Source organism: Dama dama, chromosome 9 (genome assembly GCF_033118175.1).
Source record: "Dama dama isolate Ldn47 chromosome 9, ASM3311817v1, whole genome shotgun sequence".
NCBI classification, from domain to species: domain Eukaryota; kingdom Metazoa; phylum Chordata; class Mammalia; order Artiodactyla; family Cervidae; genus Dama; species Dama dama.
Window position 1 is genome coordinate 43917998 of NC_083689.1, and position 20683 is coordinate 43938680.

The window sequence follows — 20683 nt, forward strand, 5'->3', positions numbered from 1 at the left end:
TTTTGTGTTTTGAGTAGTTTTCCTATAGCCAGATTATAAAATTTCTATGTAATTTCTCTGTTTATTTTGAAACTTTTAAGCTATGTCCACACATTTTCACTAAAAGTTTCAAATTTTATTAACATGATAGGCATACAGAATGGTTAGAGGCTGTATGTTACTGTCATTATTATTATTATTTTTTCAGTTTTGCTGAGTTGCAGTAGAGATGGATGTAACCAATGAAAGCACCCAGGGAAATTTCATCCTTTTGGGATTTTCTGATAGGCCTCATCTGGAGAGAATCCTCTTTGTGGTTATCTTGATCGCATATCTCCTGACCCTTGTGGGCAACACCACCATCATCCTGGTGTCTCGGCTGGACCCTCGCCTCCACACTCCCATGTACTTCTTCCTCACCCATCTCTCTTTCCTGGACCTTAGTTTCACCACCAGCTCCATCCCTCAGCTTCTGTATAACCTAAATGGACATGACAAGACCATCAGCTACACAGGCTGTGCCATCCAGCTCTTCCTATTCCTGGGTCTGGGTGGTGTGGAATGTCTACTCCTGGCAGTCATGGCGTATGACCGGTTTGTTGCAGTCTGCAAGCCCCTGCACTACATGGTGATCATGAATCCACAGTTATGCTTGGGCTTAATATCCCTTGCTTGGGGCTGTGGGGTGGCCAACTCTTTGATCATGTCTCCAATGACCCTGTGGTTGCCCCGCTGTGGGTACCAGAAGGTAGACCACTTCCTGTGTGAGATGCCCGCCCTAATTCGGATGGCCTGTGTCAATGCAGCTGCCGTTGAAGGCATTGCCTTTATTCTTGCCATAGGAGTTGTGCTGTCACCCTTGGTGTTTATCCTGGTCTCCTACGGCTACATCGTCAGAGCTGTACTAAGTATTCAGTCATCCTCCGGGAGGCACAAGGCCTTCAACACCTGTGGCTCCCATCTCACAGTGGTCTCACTTTTCTATGGAAACATCATTTACATGTACATGCAACCAGGAGCCAGCTCCTCCAAGGACCAAGGCAAGTTCCTCACCCTCTTCTACAACATTGTCACCCCACTCCTGAACCCTCTGATCTACACCCTCAGAAACAAAGAGGTGAAGGGGGCATTGAGAAGATTGATTTTGGTAAATCTAAGTTTAAGAAAGCAATTATAATAAAAGGCAATGTTAGGAATTCCCTTTTAAATGTTTTGTTCTTAAAAAACCTTTGGATGTTTAATTATTGTTTTTCATTACCACCATCAGTCAGAATTTTGGCAGAATCCTTCAGACTCTGCAACACATTCCTACTCTTTGTGCAAATCATGAAGTATACCAATTCTGATATTCAAATAATTCAAAAGCAATACTTCTCAAAGTAAGGTCTATTGATCACTGTTGTTGTTCAGTGGCAAAGTCATGTCTGACTCTTTGCGACCCTGTGGACTATAGCCCACCAGGCTCTTCTGTCCATGGATTTCCCAGGCAAAAATACTGGAGTGGGTTGTCATTTCCTTCTCCAGCCCTCGATCACTGCTGATGCACAAATATCCAAGAAATCCAAATACACTATTCTAAAAAGGTAGAGACAGTAAGTAAAACTGCATTTATATTAAGAAGAAATCTGGAAAGAAAATTTTGGAAGTAGAAATGAAATCTATTTTACCAGATTTTCAGAAATATTTGGTCACTAGAGTACACCGAGTAGTGGAATCTAATTATCCACTTTTTAGAAATCTTGATAATATGCTATTAGGAACAAGGAACAAGAATTTGCATCTTACTTTCATTGTCCTACAACAAAACCCAAAACAACAATAACAGCAAAAATAAAAGTTCTTTAAGCAAAATGTGGCTACAATTCCTTTTTACCTGTTCATTAATTCAATGCCAATTACTGAATGACTTTTCTGCTTCAAACAGTATATTCTAGGTGCTGGAATTAAATTTCTGATCAATATTGACTAGGTTCCCAAGTTTGTAAAATTTCTGTACTGTGTGTGCCAGTAATAATAATAAATGACAATAAAAATATAAAAAGTGTTCATCTAGTGTTATGAAAAAAATAAAGAATTATATGTTGGAAAGTAACCATTTAGCTGTTTAAATGAGATATTCCCTGACGGTATCTAGTGAGATATTTCAGCTGCATTTGATCATGAAAAGGGAGACCTGCAGCAATAGGCGAAGGGATGTCAAGTTCAAACTTCCTAAGGTAAGAGTAAGCTTGGAATGCATTCAAATCACAATAATAACCATTATACGTGGATTCTATCATTGACAATAAGTGTATATACTACTATCAGAGAGTTAAGAAAAGGCCAGAGCATGAAAATTTTATAGACACTGTTAAAGAATAGGAATTTTAAGTGCAAGCACAGGAAATTGTTTAGAAAGTAAATAATCTGACTTACAGTGTTACACATCCACTCCATCTGCTCTGCAGAGAATGAATGTTATGGAACAAAGGTGAATCAAGAATCTACTGCAATAAATCAGGCAACATTAGGTGACATTTCACAGTAAGTATTACTAGTGAAAAGAGAAAAATTGTAAATAGATCGTGTGTTTTAAAAGATCAAACCAAGGGTTTCCTGATGCGATTTATGGAGTGAAAAGAGATAAGAATTTCTTGGCTTGTAACTTGAGCAATTAGTGCTTAAAGGAAGGGACTGGTGTGTGCCTGCTAAGTAGCTTCAGTCATGTCCAACTCTTTGCAACGCTATGGGCTGCAGCTCACCCAGGCACATCTGTCCATGGGATTCTCCAGATAAGAGTACTAGAGTGGGTTCCTGAGGGAAGTGGCTTGAAAGAGCTGACTCTGGGAGCTGCCTTGATTGATTATCAAGGGTCTGTTCGCAGACATAGCTCTCTGTCCCGCCACCCCTCTGGAATTTACTATCCGAGTTAACTCCTAACAGACCATTAGTGAGCCTTGAATGCACACAAGGTGCAGATAGATGGCTTTGCACGACTGCCCTTAAGATAAGTAGGATGCCTTTGGCACCATGAGAGAGCTCTGGTGATTGTTATCTTAAAGATGATGTACATGGGGAAGAATTTTCTTTGGGATGCCTCTCTTCTTGGTTTAGTATATATGTAACCCTGAGAAATAAAGAATCATCGTTGACTGCAGCGATCCTCTCAACCCCATCTGTTCTGTCTCTTTATTTCTTAGCCTAAAGGAACACGTAGTGTTGCTCGCTGAAATCTTCCGGCTGGCCCAGCAGGTTCCCAGTGTCCTTCTCTGAACTTGTGTGTGAATGGAGTAAAAGCAAATACACAGTAGATGTAAGGATTGAAATATTTAGTTTTAGACAGGCTATATTTATAATAAATAACAGATAATCAAATGAAGATAGCAATGAGGTGGTTCTATAAACGGGTCAAGAGCTCAGTTGAGAAAGGCAAGGTTGGCAATAATCAGAATTTACCAGTGTAAAGATGTTATTTAAAGTCTTCAGAGTTGACTGCTTACTTCTGGGGTAGAAATAGCTAAGGCAAGTGAAATGAAGTAACTAAATTAAGAAAAAGAATGGAACTGAGTTCTAAAATGAACTGATGTTTAGAAATCAGGAAGAAGAAAAGGGACCAGCCAAAACCAGCAAGAATACTGGAATGGGTTGCCATTTCCTTCTCTAGGGGATCTTCCTGACCCAGGGATAAAAACCCACATCTCCTGCACTGCAGGTGGATTCTTTACCACTGAGCCACCAGAGAAGTCCAACAACTGTATATTTACCTTTACCAAATTGTTACTTTATTTGTATGTCACCTATAGCATATTTTCATTTCAACTTAAAGAACCTTTAGCATTTCTTGCAAGGCAGTTCTAGTAGTGATGAGCTCCTTCAACTTTTGTCTTGAAAAGTATTTCATGTTCACATCTGAAAGATAACCTTTATAGGTAGCATATTCTTGGCTCTACTTTATTAATATTTTTAAAGGAGACTTTTACTATACTCATTTGTTTTTATTTTTGGCTGTGCTGAGTCTTCATTGCTGCATGGGCTTTTCTATAGTGGTGACAAGTGAGGTATGTTCTCAAATTGTGGTGCACAGGCTTCTCATTGGAGTGGTTTCTCTTGTAGAGCATGAGAAGGGCTTAGTAGTTGTGGCACATGGACTCAGTAGGTGCAACTCCTGGACTCTAGAACATACGCTCAATAGTTGTGGTTCACAGGTGTAGTTGGTACTTGGCATGTGGTATCTTCCCAGATCAGGGAATAAACCTATGTCTCCTGCATTGGCAGGCAGATTCTTTGCCACTGAGCTACCTGGGAAACTCTGGATTTTTATTTTTCAATATTTTGAAAAAATCATTCCATTCTTCTTGACCTGTGGACTCCATCCATACTGTTCTCCATAGTGGTTGTACCAATATACATTTCCACTAACAAATGGGAATACCAGACCACCTGACCTGCCTCTTGAGAAACCTGTATGCAGGTCAGGAAGCAAAAGTTAGAACTGGACATGGAACAACAGACTGATTCCAAATAGGAAAAGAAGTACGTCAAGGCTGTGTATTGTCACCCTGCTTATTTAACTTATATGCAGAGTACATCATGAGAAACACTGGGCTGGCGGAAGCACAAGCTGGAATCAAGATTGCTGGGAGAAATATCAATAACCTCAGATATGCAGATGACACCACCCTTATGGCAGAAAGTGAAGAAGAACTAAAAAACCTCTTGATGAAAGTGAAAGGGAAGAGTGAAAATGTTGGCTTAAAGCTCAACATTCAGAAAACTAAGATCATGGCATCTGGTCCCATCACTTCATGGCAAATGGAGAAACAGTGGAAACAGTGTCAGACTTTATTTTTCTGGGCTCCAAAATCACTGCAGATGGTGATTGCAACTATGAAATTAAAAGATGATTACTCCTTGGAGGGAAAGTTATGACTAACCTAAACAGCATATTAAAAAGCAGAGACATTACTCTGTCAACAAAGGTCCATCTAGTCAAGGTTATGGTTTTTCCAGTGGTCATGTATGGATGTGAGAGTTGGACTGTAAAGAAAGCTGAGCACTGAAGAATTGATGCTTTTGAACTGTGGTGTTGGAGAAGACTCTTGAGAGTCCCTTGGACTGCAAGGAGATCCAACCAGTCCATCCTAAAGGAGATCAGTCCTGGGCGTTCATTGGAAGGACTGATGTTGGAGCTGAAACTCCAATACTGTGGCCACCTGATGTGAAGAGCTGACTCCTTTGAAAAGGCCCTGATGCTGGGAAAGGTTGAGGGCAGGAGGAGAAGGGGACGACAGAGGATGAGGTGGTTGGATGGCATCACCGACTCAATGGACATGGGTTTGGGTGGACTCCGGGAGTTGGTGATGGGCTGGGAGGCCTGGCGTGCTGCAGTTCATGGGGTTGCGAAGAGTCGGACACAACTGAGCGACTGAACTGAGCAATGTATGAGTGTTCCCTTTTCTCTACACTCCCTCCAGCATGTATTGTTTGTAGATTTTTTGAGAATGGCCATTCTGACCAGTGTGAAGTGATACCTTATTGTGGTTTTGATTTGCATTTCTGTAATAGTCATACTGATTATCTTTTCCTGTACTTTTTGACATCTGTATGTCTTCTTTGGAGAAATGTCTATTTAGATTTTCTGCCCATTTTTTTTAAATTGGGTTGTTTTGTTGCTGTCGTTTCGATATTGAGCTGGTTGCATGAGCTGTTTGTATATTTTGAAGATTAAAGCCTTGTGAGTTGCTTCATTTTAAGATATATTCTCCCATTGTGTTGGTTTCCTTTTTGTTTATGGTTTCCTTTTCTGTGCAAAATCTTTTAAGTTTAATTCGGTCACATTTGTTTATTTTTTCTTTTATTTTCTCTAGGAGGTAGATTGAAAAACATATTTCTTTTTCTGAAAATGTCTGCAATTTATGTCAGAGAGTGTTCTGCGTGTGTTTTTCTCTAAGAGTTTTATAGTATCTGATCTTACACTTAAGTGTTTAATCTATTTTGAGTTTATTTTTGTGCATGATGTTAGAGAACATTATAATTTCATTTTTCACACCTAGGTGTCCAGTTTTCCCAGCACCACTTATTGAAAAGACTGTATTTTTCTCCATTGTATATTCTTGACTTCTTTTTCATAGATTAATTGACCATAGGCATGTGGATTTATTTCTAGGCTTTCTATCCTGTTCTATTGATCTATTGATCTATATATTTTTGTACTTGTACTGTACTGCTTTGAGTACTGTAGCTTTGTATATAAACCTTCCATTTTGTAATCATGCTATGAACACTTTTTAGTTTCAATTATTTTTTTCATTTTTTTTCACATTTTCTTCATAGATAATCACATCATATGCAGTAAACACATTTTTATTTATTTCTTCCCAATCTGTAATACCTTATCTTTTCTTGTTATTGCATTAAGCAGAAATTCCAACATAATATTGAAAAGGAGTAGTGAAAGGGGATATCATTTTTCAAATACCTGATCTTAGTAGTAAAACTTAATGCTTCTCACCATAAAGTATGATGTTAACTGTAAAGTTTTGTGGGAATTCTATAAGTCAAGGTATTCCTTCATTACTGAGAGTTTTTATCATAAGTATTAGATTTTGTCAAGTACTTTTCCTGCATCTATTGCTATAATCATGTTATTTTCTTTTTTAGCCTGTTGATATGATAGATTACATTGAAGTTGAACTAGTCTTACATCAACTGGATAAATCTCACTTGGTAATGGTGTATAATCCTTTTTATACATCATTGGATTTAATTTGCTAATATTTTCTTGAAGATTTTTTTCCTTTTGATTTACAAGAGATATTGGTCTATAGTTTTCTTTTCTTGAAACATCTCTGGTTTTGATATTAAGATAATGCATGCTTCAAAGAATGAGGTAGGAAGTAGCATTTCTGCTTCTATTTTCTGGAAAAAGTTGTAAGAGAATATGTTTAATTTATTCCTTAAATATATGGGAGAATTCACCAGTGGACCTGTCTAGGCCTGATGCTTTGTGGTTTGGAAGGATATTTATTATTAATTCAATTTGTTTAATAATGATAAGCCTATTCAGACTGTCAATTTCATTTGCATGAATTTTGGCAAATTTTGGCTTTTAGTGAATTGGTCCTTTTCATCTAAGTTATTACATTTGTGAGCATAGAGCTGTTCATAGTATTCTTTTATTCTGTTGAGTAGTTAAATTCCAGTTTCTTAGCAAGTTTTATGAGTATAATAAATGCAGTAGTTTATATTCCCTATACTGTACATTAGATTTCCTTCACTTATGTACTACAAATTATAAGTTTCAACCTTAACATCTGTTCAATTTGCCATCCCGTATGCCCTGATAACTTCCATTTTACTCTTTTATTTTTATGTGTTTGACTTTTTCAAATGTGACATTGTGAGTGATATGATACAACATTTGTCTTTCTCTGACTTCTCTACCATCACATTATATATAAATGTAGGTTTTTTTCATATCTTATTTATTGTGAATAATGAAATACACATAGAGGTGCATACATCATTCCAGTATTCTGATTTTATTTCCTTTGAGTATAAACCCAGAAATAGGATTGCTAGACTATATGGTATATTTATATTTAATTTAAAAAATGCATTGTTTTCCACAGTTGCTGAACCAGTTCACATTCCCATCACTAGTGTACCAGGATCACAATTCTCCATATCTTGGACAACACTTGTTATCTCATCTTATTGGTGATAGCCATTCTAACAGTTTTGAAGTGATGCCTCATTTTGATTTTAATATGTACTTCTGTGATGATGAGGGTTATTCAGCATTTTTTCATGTACCTCATATATTCATATGAATATCTTCTTTAGAAAAAGTATCTCTTAAGTTCAACTGTTCATTTTTAAATTGGAATTTTTTAAACTGAGTTGAATGATTTCTGTATATATGTTTTGGAAGTAAATCCATCATCAAATATAAGATCTGCAAAAAATTTTGCCCACTTTTTAGGTAGGCTTTTTATTTATTTATTTATTTTTTTCTTTTGCTGTACATAAGCTTTTAAGGTTGATAAGTCTCACTTGTTTTTGGACATTTAGGCTGCTTCCATGTGTTGGCTATTATGAATAGTGTTTTTCTGAAAATAGAGTGCATGTTTCTTCTCAAATTATAGATTTATTCTGGATACATGCCCAGGAGTCAGATTGTTGGATCATATGGCAATTCTATACTTAGTTTTTTGAGGAAATTCCATACTATTCTCCATAGTGGCTGCACCAATTTACATCCCCACCAACAGGGCAGGAGGGTTCCTTTTTTTCCTACATTTTCCCCAGGACATGTAATTTGTAGACTTTTTGAGAATAACCATTCTCACTAGTGAGAGGTGGTACCTCACTGTGGTTTTGATTTGTATTCCTCTAATAATTAGCAACTTTGAGTGTCTTTTTATGTGCCTATTGGCTATCTGTATGTATTCTTTGGAGAAATGTTTATTTAGGTCTTCTGTCCATTTTTCAACTGGGTTGTTTGTTTTGGTTTTATTTGTTATTGAATTGTATGAGCTGTTTGAATATTTTGGAAATTAAACCTTCATTGGTCACATCATTTGCAAATGTTTCCTCCCAGTCCGTAGGTTGTCTTCTCATTATGCATATGATTTCTTTTGCTATGCAAAACTTGCAAGTTTTATTAGGTCCCATCTGTTTATTTTTGCTTTTATTTCTATCACCTTAGTAGATTGACCTAAGGAAAACAATGGTATGATTTATGTCAGAGAATGTTTTGCTTGTGTTCTCCTCTAGTAGATTTATGGAGTCATGTCTTAAGTTTTTAAGTCATTTTGAGTTTATTTTTCTCTGTGGTGGGAGTGAGTGTTCTAAGTTCAATGAGTCCAACGTTCCCAACACAGTTATTGAAAAGAATGTTTTCTCATCGTATATTCTTGCCTTCTTTGTTAAAGATTGACTATTGTTCAGTCATTAAATCGTGTCCGATTCTTTGTGATCTATGCTTTCCTGTCGTTTACCATCTCCAGGAGTTTGCTTAAACTCATGTCCATTGAGTCAGTGATGCCATCCAACCATCTCAACCTCTGTCATCCCCTTCTCCTCCTGCCTTCTTTCTTTCTCAGCATCAGAGTCTTGTCCAATGAATCGACTCATCACATCAAGTGGCCGAAATATTGGAGCTTCAGTTATAGCATCAGTCCTTCCAATAAATATTTAGGGTTGATTTCTTTTAGGATTGACTGGCTTGATCTCCTTGCTATCCAAGAGACTCTCAAGAGTCTTCTCTGGCACTACAGTTTGAACGCATTGATTCTTCGGTGCTCAGCTGTCTTTATGGTCCAAATCTCACATCTGTACATGACAACTGGAAAAACCATAGCTTTGACTAAACAGACCTTTATCATCAAAGTGATGACTCTGCTTTTTAATACACTGTCCAGGTTTGTCATAGCTTTTCTTCCAAGGAGCAAGTGTCTTTTATTTTCATAGCTGCAGTCACCACCTGCAGTGATTTTGGAGCCCAAGAAAATAAAATCTCTCACTGTTTCCATTGTTTCCCCATATATTTGCCATGAAGTGATGGGACCAAATGCCACGATCTTAGCCATTTTGAATGTTAAGTTTTAAGCTATCTTTTTCACTCTCCTCTTTCACCTTCATCAAGAGGTTCTTTAGTTCCTCTTTGCTTTCTGCCATTAGGGTGGTATCATCTTCATATCTGAGATTGTTGATATTTCTCCTGACAATCTTCATTCCAGCTTGTGATTCATCCAGCATTTCTCATGATGTACTCTGCATATAAATTAAATAAGTAAAGTGACAGTATACAGTCTTGATGTACTCCTTTCCCAAGTTTGAACCAGTCCATTGTTCCATGTTTGATTCTAATTGGATTTACTTTGGGGCTCTATTCTGTTCCTTTGACCCCAAGTTTATTTTTGTGCCAATACCATGCCATTTTAGTTACTGTAGCTTTGGACTGTTGCATGGAATCTGGGAGGGTTATGCCTCTTGCTTTGCTCATTTCCCTCTGAATTGCGTTGGCAATTCTGCATCTTTTATTAGTCCATATAAATTTTTGAATTATTTGATCTAGCTTTGGGAAAAATATCATGGATATTTTGACTGGAATTATATTAAATCTAAAGATTTATTTGGTTGTTATGGACATTTTATTAATATTAATTCTTTCAATCCAAGTACTTGATATTTTTTTCACCATTTTTTGAATTCATCTTCAATTTTCTTTATCAATGTTTTATAGTTTTCAGTTTATAAATCTTTTAGCTCCTTGATCAGATTTATTCCTAAATATCTTATTATATGATGTGATTTTATTTTATTTCTTAAAATTTTTATTGGTGTAGAGTTTATTTACAATGTTGTGTTGATTTCTGTTGTACAGCAAAGTGAATCAGTTATACATATACATATATCCACCTTTTTTTAGATTCCTCCCCATGTGGGTCATTAATGTGTATTAAGGAGAGTCCCTGTGCTATACAGAGTGGTGTTATTTGTTGTCTATGTTATATATATAGTAATGTGTACATGTCAATCACCTTTCTGATATTTCATTATTAGTATGTAGAAATATGACAGATTTCTGTGTATTAATTTTGTATCCTGCAATTTTATCAAATTCATCCTGGTAGTAGTTTTTTGATGGTGCCTTTAAGATTTTCTTTGTTAAGTATCATGTCATCTGTAAAGATTGAGAGCATCACTTGTTCCTTTCCAATTTTGATTCCTTTTTATTTATTTTTCTTGTCTGGTGCTGTGGCTAGGACTTCCAAAACTCTGTTGAAAAATAGTGGTGAGAATGGACATCCTTATCTTGTTCCAGTTTTTAGTAGGAAGGCTCTCACCTTTTCACTATTGAGTATTATGTTGGCTGTAGGTTTGTCATAATTGGCTTTTATTATTCTTGAAGTCCTTCGCTAAAATACATGTTGATAATTTTTTGCATCTAAATCTATTAGGGATATTGGTTTATAGGTTTCTGTTTGTTTTTCTTGTAGTTTCCTTATATGACTTTGATATAAGTGTTATTCTGGTCTCATAGGAGTTTGGAAGTGTTTCATCCCCTTCAGTTTTTTAGAAAAGTTTTAGAATTGGCATTAATTATGGTGGTGGTTTAGTCACTAAGTCAAGTCCAACCCCTTCCAACCCCATGGACTGTATCCCGCCAGGCTCCTCTGTCCATGTGATTCTCCAGGCAGGAATACTGGAGTGGGTTGCCGTTTCCTTCCCCAGGGGATCTTCCTGACCCAGGAATCAAACCTGGGTCTCCTGCATTGCAGGCAGATGATTTACTGACTGAGCTTGAGGGAAGCATTAGTTATAATTTAATGTTTAGCAGAATTGGCGAGTGAAGAAAAGTTTCTTGGGGTTTTCTGTGTTGGGAGATTTTTGGTTACTAGTTCATTCTCAATATTAATTATTGATCTGTTGAGATTTTCTGCTTTTTTCTAGTTCAGTCTTTGTAGCTGATGTGTTTCTGGGAATTTATCCATATTTTCTAGGTTATCTAATTTATCTTACTTTCGGTTGCTCATTGTAGTCTTTTATGATTGTATTTCTTTTGTATCTAGTGTAAGGTCTTAACTTTCTTTTGCATCTAACTTCATGTATCTGAATACTTTCTCTTTTTTTCTTAGTCTATCTGAAGTTTTGTCAATTTGGTTTATCTTTTCTAAAACCAGTTCTTAGTTTCATTAACCCATTCTATTGTTTTTTCTAGTCCCTAATTCACTTTTTCTCTTTTATTGTTATTTACACTCTTCTGCTATCATTTTGCTTAATGTGTTCTTATTTTTCTAGTTCCTCGAAGTGAAAAGTTAGATTGTATATTTGAGATATTCCTAATTTCTTAATGTTATGCATTTATTACTCTAAAATATCTCCTCAGAAATGCTTTTGCTGCATTCCATAAGTTCTGATATGTTATAATTACATTTTACTTATTTGAGAATTTTAAAATTCTCTTTTGATTTCTTTTTTGTTCCATTGCCTATCAAAAGTGTGTTTAGCTTCTACATATTTGCAAATTTTCCAATTTTCCTTTTGTTGTTAATTTCAAGTTTCCTACCACTGTGGTCAGAAAAGATAGTTGGTATGAATCCAATCTTCTTAAATTTGCTAAGATGTATTTTGTGTCTATTCATATGATTTATCCTGGAGAATATTCTGTGTGCACTTGAGAAGAATGTGTATTCTGATACTGTTAGATGGACTATTCTATATATGTCTGTTAAGTCCATTTGCTCTAATGTGTCCAGTTACAACATTCCTTTGCTGATTTTCTGTGGATAAGATATCCATTGTTGATAGTAGATTATTGAAGGCCTCTTATTATTATTATACACTTGTCTATTTTTATTTTCAGATCTTATAGTATTTGCTTAATATATTTAGGTTGCTTAGGTGCTTTCATGTTGAGTGAATATTTATTTATTATTGTTATATCTTCTTGAAATAGTGACCTCTTTTTTTTATTGAAGTACAGTATTGTGTAATAATAAAAAACATTTTTTTATCAATTTTTTCATTATAGCTTATTACATGTTATTGAATAAAGTTTTCTATGCTACATAGTATAACATTGCTTTTTATAAAAATTATACATGACTATTTTGTTTATAGCCATGTATATCTGTTAATCTCATACCCCTAATTTGTCCCTCTTCCATCTTTGGTAACCATAAGATTGTTTTCAATGTCTGTAAGTCTGTTTTTCTTTTAAATAAATCTATTTTTTATTGTTTTTTTTAAGGCTCTGCATATAAATGTTATCCTATAATATTTGTCTTTATCAGAATTACTTCACTGATAATCTCTATATCCATTCATATTGCTGCAAATGATACTATTCCATTCTATTTTATAGCTAAGGAGTATTCCATTGTGTATATATGTGTGTGTGTGTATACACACACATATAAATACATACCATATATACACACCATATATACATAAATGTAAATACATATACATATGTGGTATGTATATATATATACATATATATATACACACACACACAGCATGGGGCTTACCCCAGGTGGTAGTAGTGGTAAAGAGTCCACCTGCCAATGCAGGAGATATAAGAGATGTGAGTTCAGTCCCTAGGTTGCGAAGATCCCGTGGGGGAAGGCAAGGAAACTCACTCTAGAATTCTTGCCTGGAGAATCTCATGAACAGAAGAGCCTGATAGGCTACAGTCCATAGAGTCACAAAGAGTCAGATATGACTGAAATAGCTTAACATGCACATATGTGTCTTGGAAAAGATATGGAAGAATAACTTTTTGATTGAAGGATGTGAAATAATTTATTTGGCAACATATACAAACATTAATTTTGAAGGAAATTACTGATAACTATTACCACAATAATGTTAATTTTTAATAAATATCAGCATTAAGAGTGTGAGAACTCATATCAAGGAAGGGTAATATAGTTGTAGCATGAGTAATTGGAAATGATTTTTGTCCATATTCTATAAAGAACTACTAAAATTAACAACAAAATGTCTAATTCATTATTATTTTTTAATAGACAAACTGTTTAAATGCAACTTCTGAAAGAATGAAGTAAAAATGGACAGTAAATATGTGAGGAATCACACAACTTCACTGGTAATCAAAAATAGGCAAATAAATAGCAACAAGACCATACAGATATACTCATCATATGCACAGAAATGTATTATTTTGAAATTCATGCATTTTTTAAGGTTGTGAAATAAAAGGAATTCATGCTTGAATGAATTGAACTAGTACAATTATTTAGAAAACACTTTGAGTTGAAAGATGGCACCCCAAAATTCATGTTCTTTTGGAACATGTGAATGTGGCCTTTGGAAATAGAGCTTGGCATTTGTACTTAGTTTTGGATCTCAAGATTAAATCATCGAGGATTTAGGGTGGGTTCAAAATCAACTGAGTAATGTTTTTATAAGAGAAAAGAGCACATTAAACCATACAAAGGAAAGAAAACCAAGTGAAGAAAAAGACAGATCAAACTTATGCTACACAAGCCAAGGAATGTCAGAAACGATCAGAGGTGAAAGAGTCTAAGAAAGATTGACACTTGAGCATTCACAGGTAGCCTTGACCAGTCAAAAACTTGAAAGTCTGGACTACAGAATTGTGAGAAAGTAAATTTCTATTGTTTTAATACATCAAAGTTGGTTTTGATTTTTTATGGTGACCCTGGTAATCTAATACACATTATTAATTTTAAAATGTGCATAACTTCTCCCTAGCAAATCTACTCACAGACATATTTTTTTAAATCGTGTTTATTTTTACTAAGATATAGGTATACAAGTATTGACAGTGTAGTTGTTTATAATAGCGAAGAACAGAAAATGCTCCAATGTATAGTACATTTGAATGTTAAATAATTTATGCATATTGATGTTATAAAAGTTCATAAAGGTCAAAATAAATTAAAATTAAAACCGGAAAAAATCTGACAAGCAAAATGTTAAGTAAAGAAAACAAGACAGAATAGATATACTATTTTTTTCAATGTATATTCGGTTAAAGAAATTAAAAATTAGGTCATATTCAAGTCTTTAATACATTTTTAGTTGATTTTTAAGTATGGTATGACATAGTTGTCTAGTTCTCTTTTTTAGTGTTGTAGCTTTTTAGGACTGCAGGATTATACAGCTGTAGGTCTTCTATAGACACAGGGTGAAATATTTTTAATCTAGCTTATGTAATTCTAATTTATATTTAAAAGGCAACAACCAGTGAAAAGATAAGTGAAAGTACAGAATAAATTATGTAGAGTAATAATATTTTTAATAATAAAATTACTCAATGAAAGTTTTATAAATTCAAATATGTAATTTATGGCCACAGCATAGAACTATAAGAGAATTAATGGATGGGCTATTTTTTAATAAATTGTAAAAGGTCATGTATTCAAATATGTCAATAAGCCAAATATGTAAAAATATACAAAGATCAGAAACAATAAATGGGTAAGTATAGTATGAAAAAACCCAAAATAAAAATGTTTACACAACACACACACAAGGAAAGTTTCCAAATCAATGAAAGCTAAATGAATAAATATATCTTTCAATTATAATAAGGTCTCTATCATTTACTAACTTAATAAAATAAAAAGTGTAAAATCATATATACTAAAATTATTATTTGGGTTGTATAAACTACACATATACATACATGCATTTATTTGTTATGTTAAAATGTACATAACTCATCAATTTGATAAGAACAGAAACATTAAAAAATAATTATTTCCTTGGATTCATTATTTTCACATGTGAAAATTTATCAAGAAAAAAATAGTTTACACAAAGTGGGACCCTTAATAAAAATAAATCTATAAATTGAAAAGAAATGCTATGACAAATCTAAAAAAATAGTTAAGTACACTGGTATCATTAGTTAAGACAAATTACTATAGTTAATTAGTTAAATATTAAAAAAGTTAATATTAAAAAATATTAAAGCTAAACTATTGTGATTATAACAATTAGTAAAACAAACACACACCAGTTCCTGTATAAAATGGTGAGAATAAGAAGAAAATCTTGTGTTTGTGAGCCACACTTGAATCATATGTTCAAAATTAAATATGTTATAGTAGGAATTTAAAAAACAAAGTTCTGACCAATGTATTATAAATATTGACTTAAATATTGTTACAACTCAGTGGTTTAGGGAAAATTACTTTAAAATGTAGTAGAGAATCAATATTACTTAGGATTCACATTGTTTTATCTTGTCTAATTTTTTCAAAAAGACATTTTTTATATTGATTGCTGACTGGCAAATTGCTGACATTGCATTTTTGTTAATAAATCTGTGAGGATCTTATGAAGCATAGAAGGAAGGCATTCTATGTTTCATTAGCAGTCCACTAAAGATAAGGTGAAGTGGTTTGGCCATGAGATGTCTACAGAAAAGTACAATTTGTTGACTATATATTTCTCATCTCTGTTACTGTAAAATCTGTCTGTAACTAAGGGCAATTCTTTCTTCTCCTATTCTCAGTAGATAGCAACTTATTTGGTTATTTTTCTTCTCAGTACTTTCCTGAGGGCTCCAGACATTTCTTTGTTTCTCAGACTGTAGATGAGGGGATTGAGCAAGGGCGTGAGGATGGTGTAGAAGACAGAGACCACTTTGTCCTGCTCAGCAGTGTGATAGGCTTTGGGGAGAAAATATTTGATGATGGCAGTTCCATAGAAGAGAATCACCACAATCGTATGGGAAGAACAAGTTGACAAAGTCTTCCTCATCCCCATGTTTAATCCTAATCTTAAAACAGTGGAGAGAATCTGCCCATATGAGGCCATGATGGCAGATATTGGAAAGAGGAGAAATATAATACCACTGATAAAAAGACCATTTTCATAAAGAGAAGTGTCAGCACAAACAAGTTTCAGGAGAGCTGGGATCTCACAAAAGAAATGATGGATTTCTCTGGAGCCACAATAAGGAAGATTCAGAACATAGACAACATGGATGAAGGCATTGATAAGTGCACTCAGCCAAGTGCCAGCCACCATCAAAATGCAAACGGTAGGACGCATGAGAATTGAGTAGTGAAGGGGATGGCATATAGCCACCTAGCGGTCGTAAGCCATGACTGCCAGGAGAAGGCACTCTGCTCCCACCAGAGTCATGAAGAGGAAGAGCTGGATTCCACAATTAGTATAGGAAATGTTGTTTTGTCCAGACAAAAAGTCAATGGCTATCTTGGGAACAAAAGTAGAGATATACAAGAGGTCCATCAAGGAAAGTTGACTGAGAAGAAAGTACATAGGAGAATGGAGATGAGAGTTCAACCAAATGAGTATCACCATCATAATATTGACAGTAAGGGCCACAAGAAAAACTAGAAAGATGAAAGTAAAAAGTAGCTTGGGGACCAGGATGCAGTGAAATAGCCCCAGGAGAACAAAGTCAGCTCCAGTGGTCCTGTTGTTCCATATCTCCATTCTTGTCCATCCCAATTCTTTTCCTTGGGTAGAGTTTACAAATATCTTTAGGTCCACACTTATTTTACAATGTATCACTTTCATTTTCTTTCTTAGAAATACCAATGATATATTTTATGTATAAAGTTTTGACTACATTTAATTCTATGTCTTTACCACAGAATGTTGTCACTATCACAACTTTAGTGCAAAATTTCTTAAGACAGTTTTATAAGTACTTCTGAAGAAGTACTCTACACTTGCAGTATTTTAAGAAAAATGTATTTAAACTTTTTGAAATTTTCTATGTACAATTTAATTAAAAGAATAAAAAGTTTGTATCTGTACAGATCTGCCTATTTATCTATAAAAAATTCAGCACATATTTAAAGTCATTCCATGGTCTTGCATAGTTCTGATTTCCAAGTACTAAAGATAAAATAAAGATTTCAATCCTAAGTGAATAAGTAATCTTCTACACACCTATATAAAATGTGTTGAGTGTTTTACATATGTCATGTTTTGATCATTATAACAACTTTCAAAGGGTAGCTTTCTTTGATTTCAAAATATGAATGTGAATCTCAAAGAGATCAGCTAATATGTACAGATAGAGGGTAAGGGAACTAGAACTACTATAAGGAGATCTAAATTTTTGCAAATGTTCTGATCTAGTCTTAGCATGTTACCAAATTTCTCTAAAAGAGAAATCTTTAAGGTGTTCTGTTTTTAAATAAACAATGTGTAAGATTGCTCTTACTTTACCTTTATTTTATTTTTTGAATTTGACAATCTAAGACCACCCAGAAAGTACAGAAAGAAGCTCAGTGTTGAACAGGCTGCTTTCTGAGTCAGATTCCAAATACTGATACCACATAGTCATAAGACTCTTGACATTATGCAAAAGAAACACAGTAGCAAACAACCAGACAACTGTTATTGATATAGCCAGTTGGGTTGGCAATTTTCATCTGTGTGGATAGTTCAGTAAAACATAGGGAGTAAAAAAACATACAGTAATTAATATAATGAAGAAATAACCTAGTTTTAGAGGAAAAAGTGAAGAAAAACTTCATTGATAGGTTCAAATACAATGTGAGAAGTATTTCTTATGCACAGACATTACATTTTTCAAGATGTCCCTCAAAATTGTGACATAATAAAGCAGAATACCAAACAATTAGACTTGCTCCTTGAAGAATGTAGTTAGTTATTTGTTGTCATGATCTATAGTGACTTGCTTTTATGGCTTGAAATCTGACCATCAGTTATGTTGTTCTACATAAGAAATTTCACTAAAATTGGCATTGACTCCTGAATGAGAATTTCTTTAAATAAGCCGTCTCAATTAAGAAAAAAGGAAAGAGATTACCTTTACTCAGGCTTTATTTAACATCTGTTTTTATCCAAGGTATTTATGAAAAATGTCTGTGAAGCTGAACACACTTTCCTCAAAGGAAAAGAGAAAGTGAATAAAAATGCTTCAGTGAGAAAATTAAAAGCAAAAACAAAAAGCAAAAACAAAAAATTAAAAGCAAAAACACACAATGTACTTTAATCCCTGAGGATAAATTAATTGTATTGAATCTAAATATAAATGCATCATTTAGTATAAAATTATATATTTTTCAGAGTCAGTAGTGCATATTACTCATTGGCAGATGCAGATGGAGTCTAGGTAGGATAAGGGAACTATAAAATATTAAGTAAATTATTAAAAGGCTATTCTATATCTTTAGCCATCTCTTAATTTGATGTTCACCATCCAATAAATAGTGCTATTATAGGGCCATTAAGTCTTTAGACACTCAGAAAGAATTTTGAAATTTTGAGTTACTTCAAACCGGGTACTTTTCTTATTTACCACCAAATAACTTGGTTTATAATAATCTTGAAGTCCAAGACCGCACGAAGTGAGTATTTGGTTCTGTTTGTCCATCCAATGTGAAAATTAACATGTAAGAAAGTAGACATAATCATAGACTGTTCTTTAAGTATTAATATAAAATGTTATTTTACCTAATATTGTCCAAATGATTTCCACATATGATATTTTATATAATAGCCCATAAATTGGTGAAAAATTATATTTTCAATAGGTTTATATACTAATGATGTTTTAGAAACACATTTACAGATTTGGCTGGCAATTTAACTGCCTAGATCTTTTTTTTTTTTTTTTTTTTTAAACTTGATGAAAGGGTTTCTCCTGCTTTGGCAAGCATGTTCTTTACCACTAGTACCACTTGGGAAGTTCAACTTATACAAGCCCGCCAGGCTCCTCTGTCCTTGAGATTCTCCAGGAAAGAATATTGGAGTGGGTTGCCATGCCCCGCTTCAGCTAGTCTTCCAGACCCAGAGATTGAACTTGCATCTCCTGTGTCTTCTGAATTACAAGCAGATTCTTAACTCACTGAGCTATCGGGAAGCCCCAAAACTTACACATAGTAAGTGCACACTAAAAAGTATTATTCAATTTCACTTATTGTTTATATTAAATTAAAAATTTGAATAAATTATTCCTTAATTTTACTTTTAGCTATTTTGCAAAACAAGGCTGATGATATTGGGAAAGGTAACTACTTACCTAAGTAAAACACTGTTTTGCATCACCAAGCCTTTCAATTAATTTTTTTGATATCAAATAAATCCAACTTTTTTTCAGAAATACTAGCTATAAATTTTATTTTTTCCCTCAAAATATCACCAGAAATGTATTTACATGAATGAAAGAATTGCACACAAAAATATCCAGAGTGATTCATCTCTTAATGTCAGGTTCATACATTACCAATGAACTAAGAAGGTTAAATAGTCATCAGACATCGCTCTGCCATAAAGACTGTGACAAATTATAATTTATCTGTATGGTCTTCAGGGAAAATATCCCTTGTTTGCCTGTGTCCTCCCTTAGGTAACATAATCATTCTATTGACCTTCAAATGCCCCAATTAAATGTCTGTTTTCTTAAGAACAAAAATATCAATCAATTTCATAATCATTTTTATCAGCACCAAATTCCCCATCTCAACAACTCAAAACTTGCCATGTCAATATCCCAGTTCAGAATTTAATAGATGTGGCTGTAGAATAATGTCTTTTAATATCTATGCCATGCTGCATGTGGGTTATTAGTTCCCTGACCAGGGCTCCAACCTGAACCCTCTGCATTGGAAGCAAGGATTGTTGACCGCCAGACCATCAGAGAAGTCCCAGAGAGCAAGTGGTTTTCTTTCCAGCCTTCACCATTGTTTAGTGACCTCAGATATGTTATTCGACCTTTCATTCTCCATGTATAAAATGAGATAATAAGAGGATGCAGATGCAAGTGTATGATTTTATGATAATGGTATACAATTAACGATAATCAGTTATAATAATGATAATTGATTATTTCAAATTCCTTAAGACAGTGAAAGCTTCATAAGGATAATAGAAGTTTCACTATATGGAAATGAATTTGAAGTCTAGCTATAATTAAGGACTACGAATTGACCTATATAGTTTTATTTTACCTTCTCTCATATCAAATACACAAATTAGAGACATATATAACAGCCAACATGTATTTTTTTTTAATTGGAATATAATTGCTTTGTAATGTTGTGTTAGTTTCTGCTCTAGAATGAAGTGAATCAGCTGTATGTGTGATTCTATTTCCTGAATATTATATCACTCATGTACATCAAATCCTTTAGTTTTTTCTTTCTTTTTTTTTTTTTTTAATTTAATTTTTTTTTTTTGTTAGTTGGAGGCTAATTACTTCACAACATTT

The 20683-nt window shown here is 34.0% G+C and overlaps 1 protein-coding gene across 1 annotated transcript; it reads left to right on the forward strand.

Moving 5' to 3' along the window:
• Positions 1 to 208: 208 nt before the first annotated feature.
• LOC133062837 (olfactory receptor 2W3-like) lies at positions 209 to 1156 on the forward strand. The gene has a single exon (XM_061152204.1). It carries the CDS (start codon positions 209 to 211, stop codon positions 1154 to 1156), a length of 948 nt encoding a protein of 315 aa, XP_061008187.1.
• Positions 1157 to 20683: the final 19527 nt, after the last annotated feature.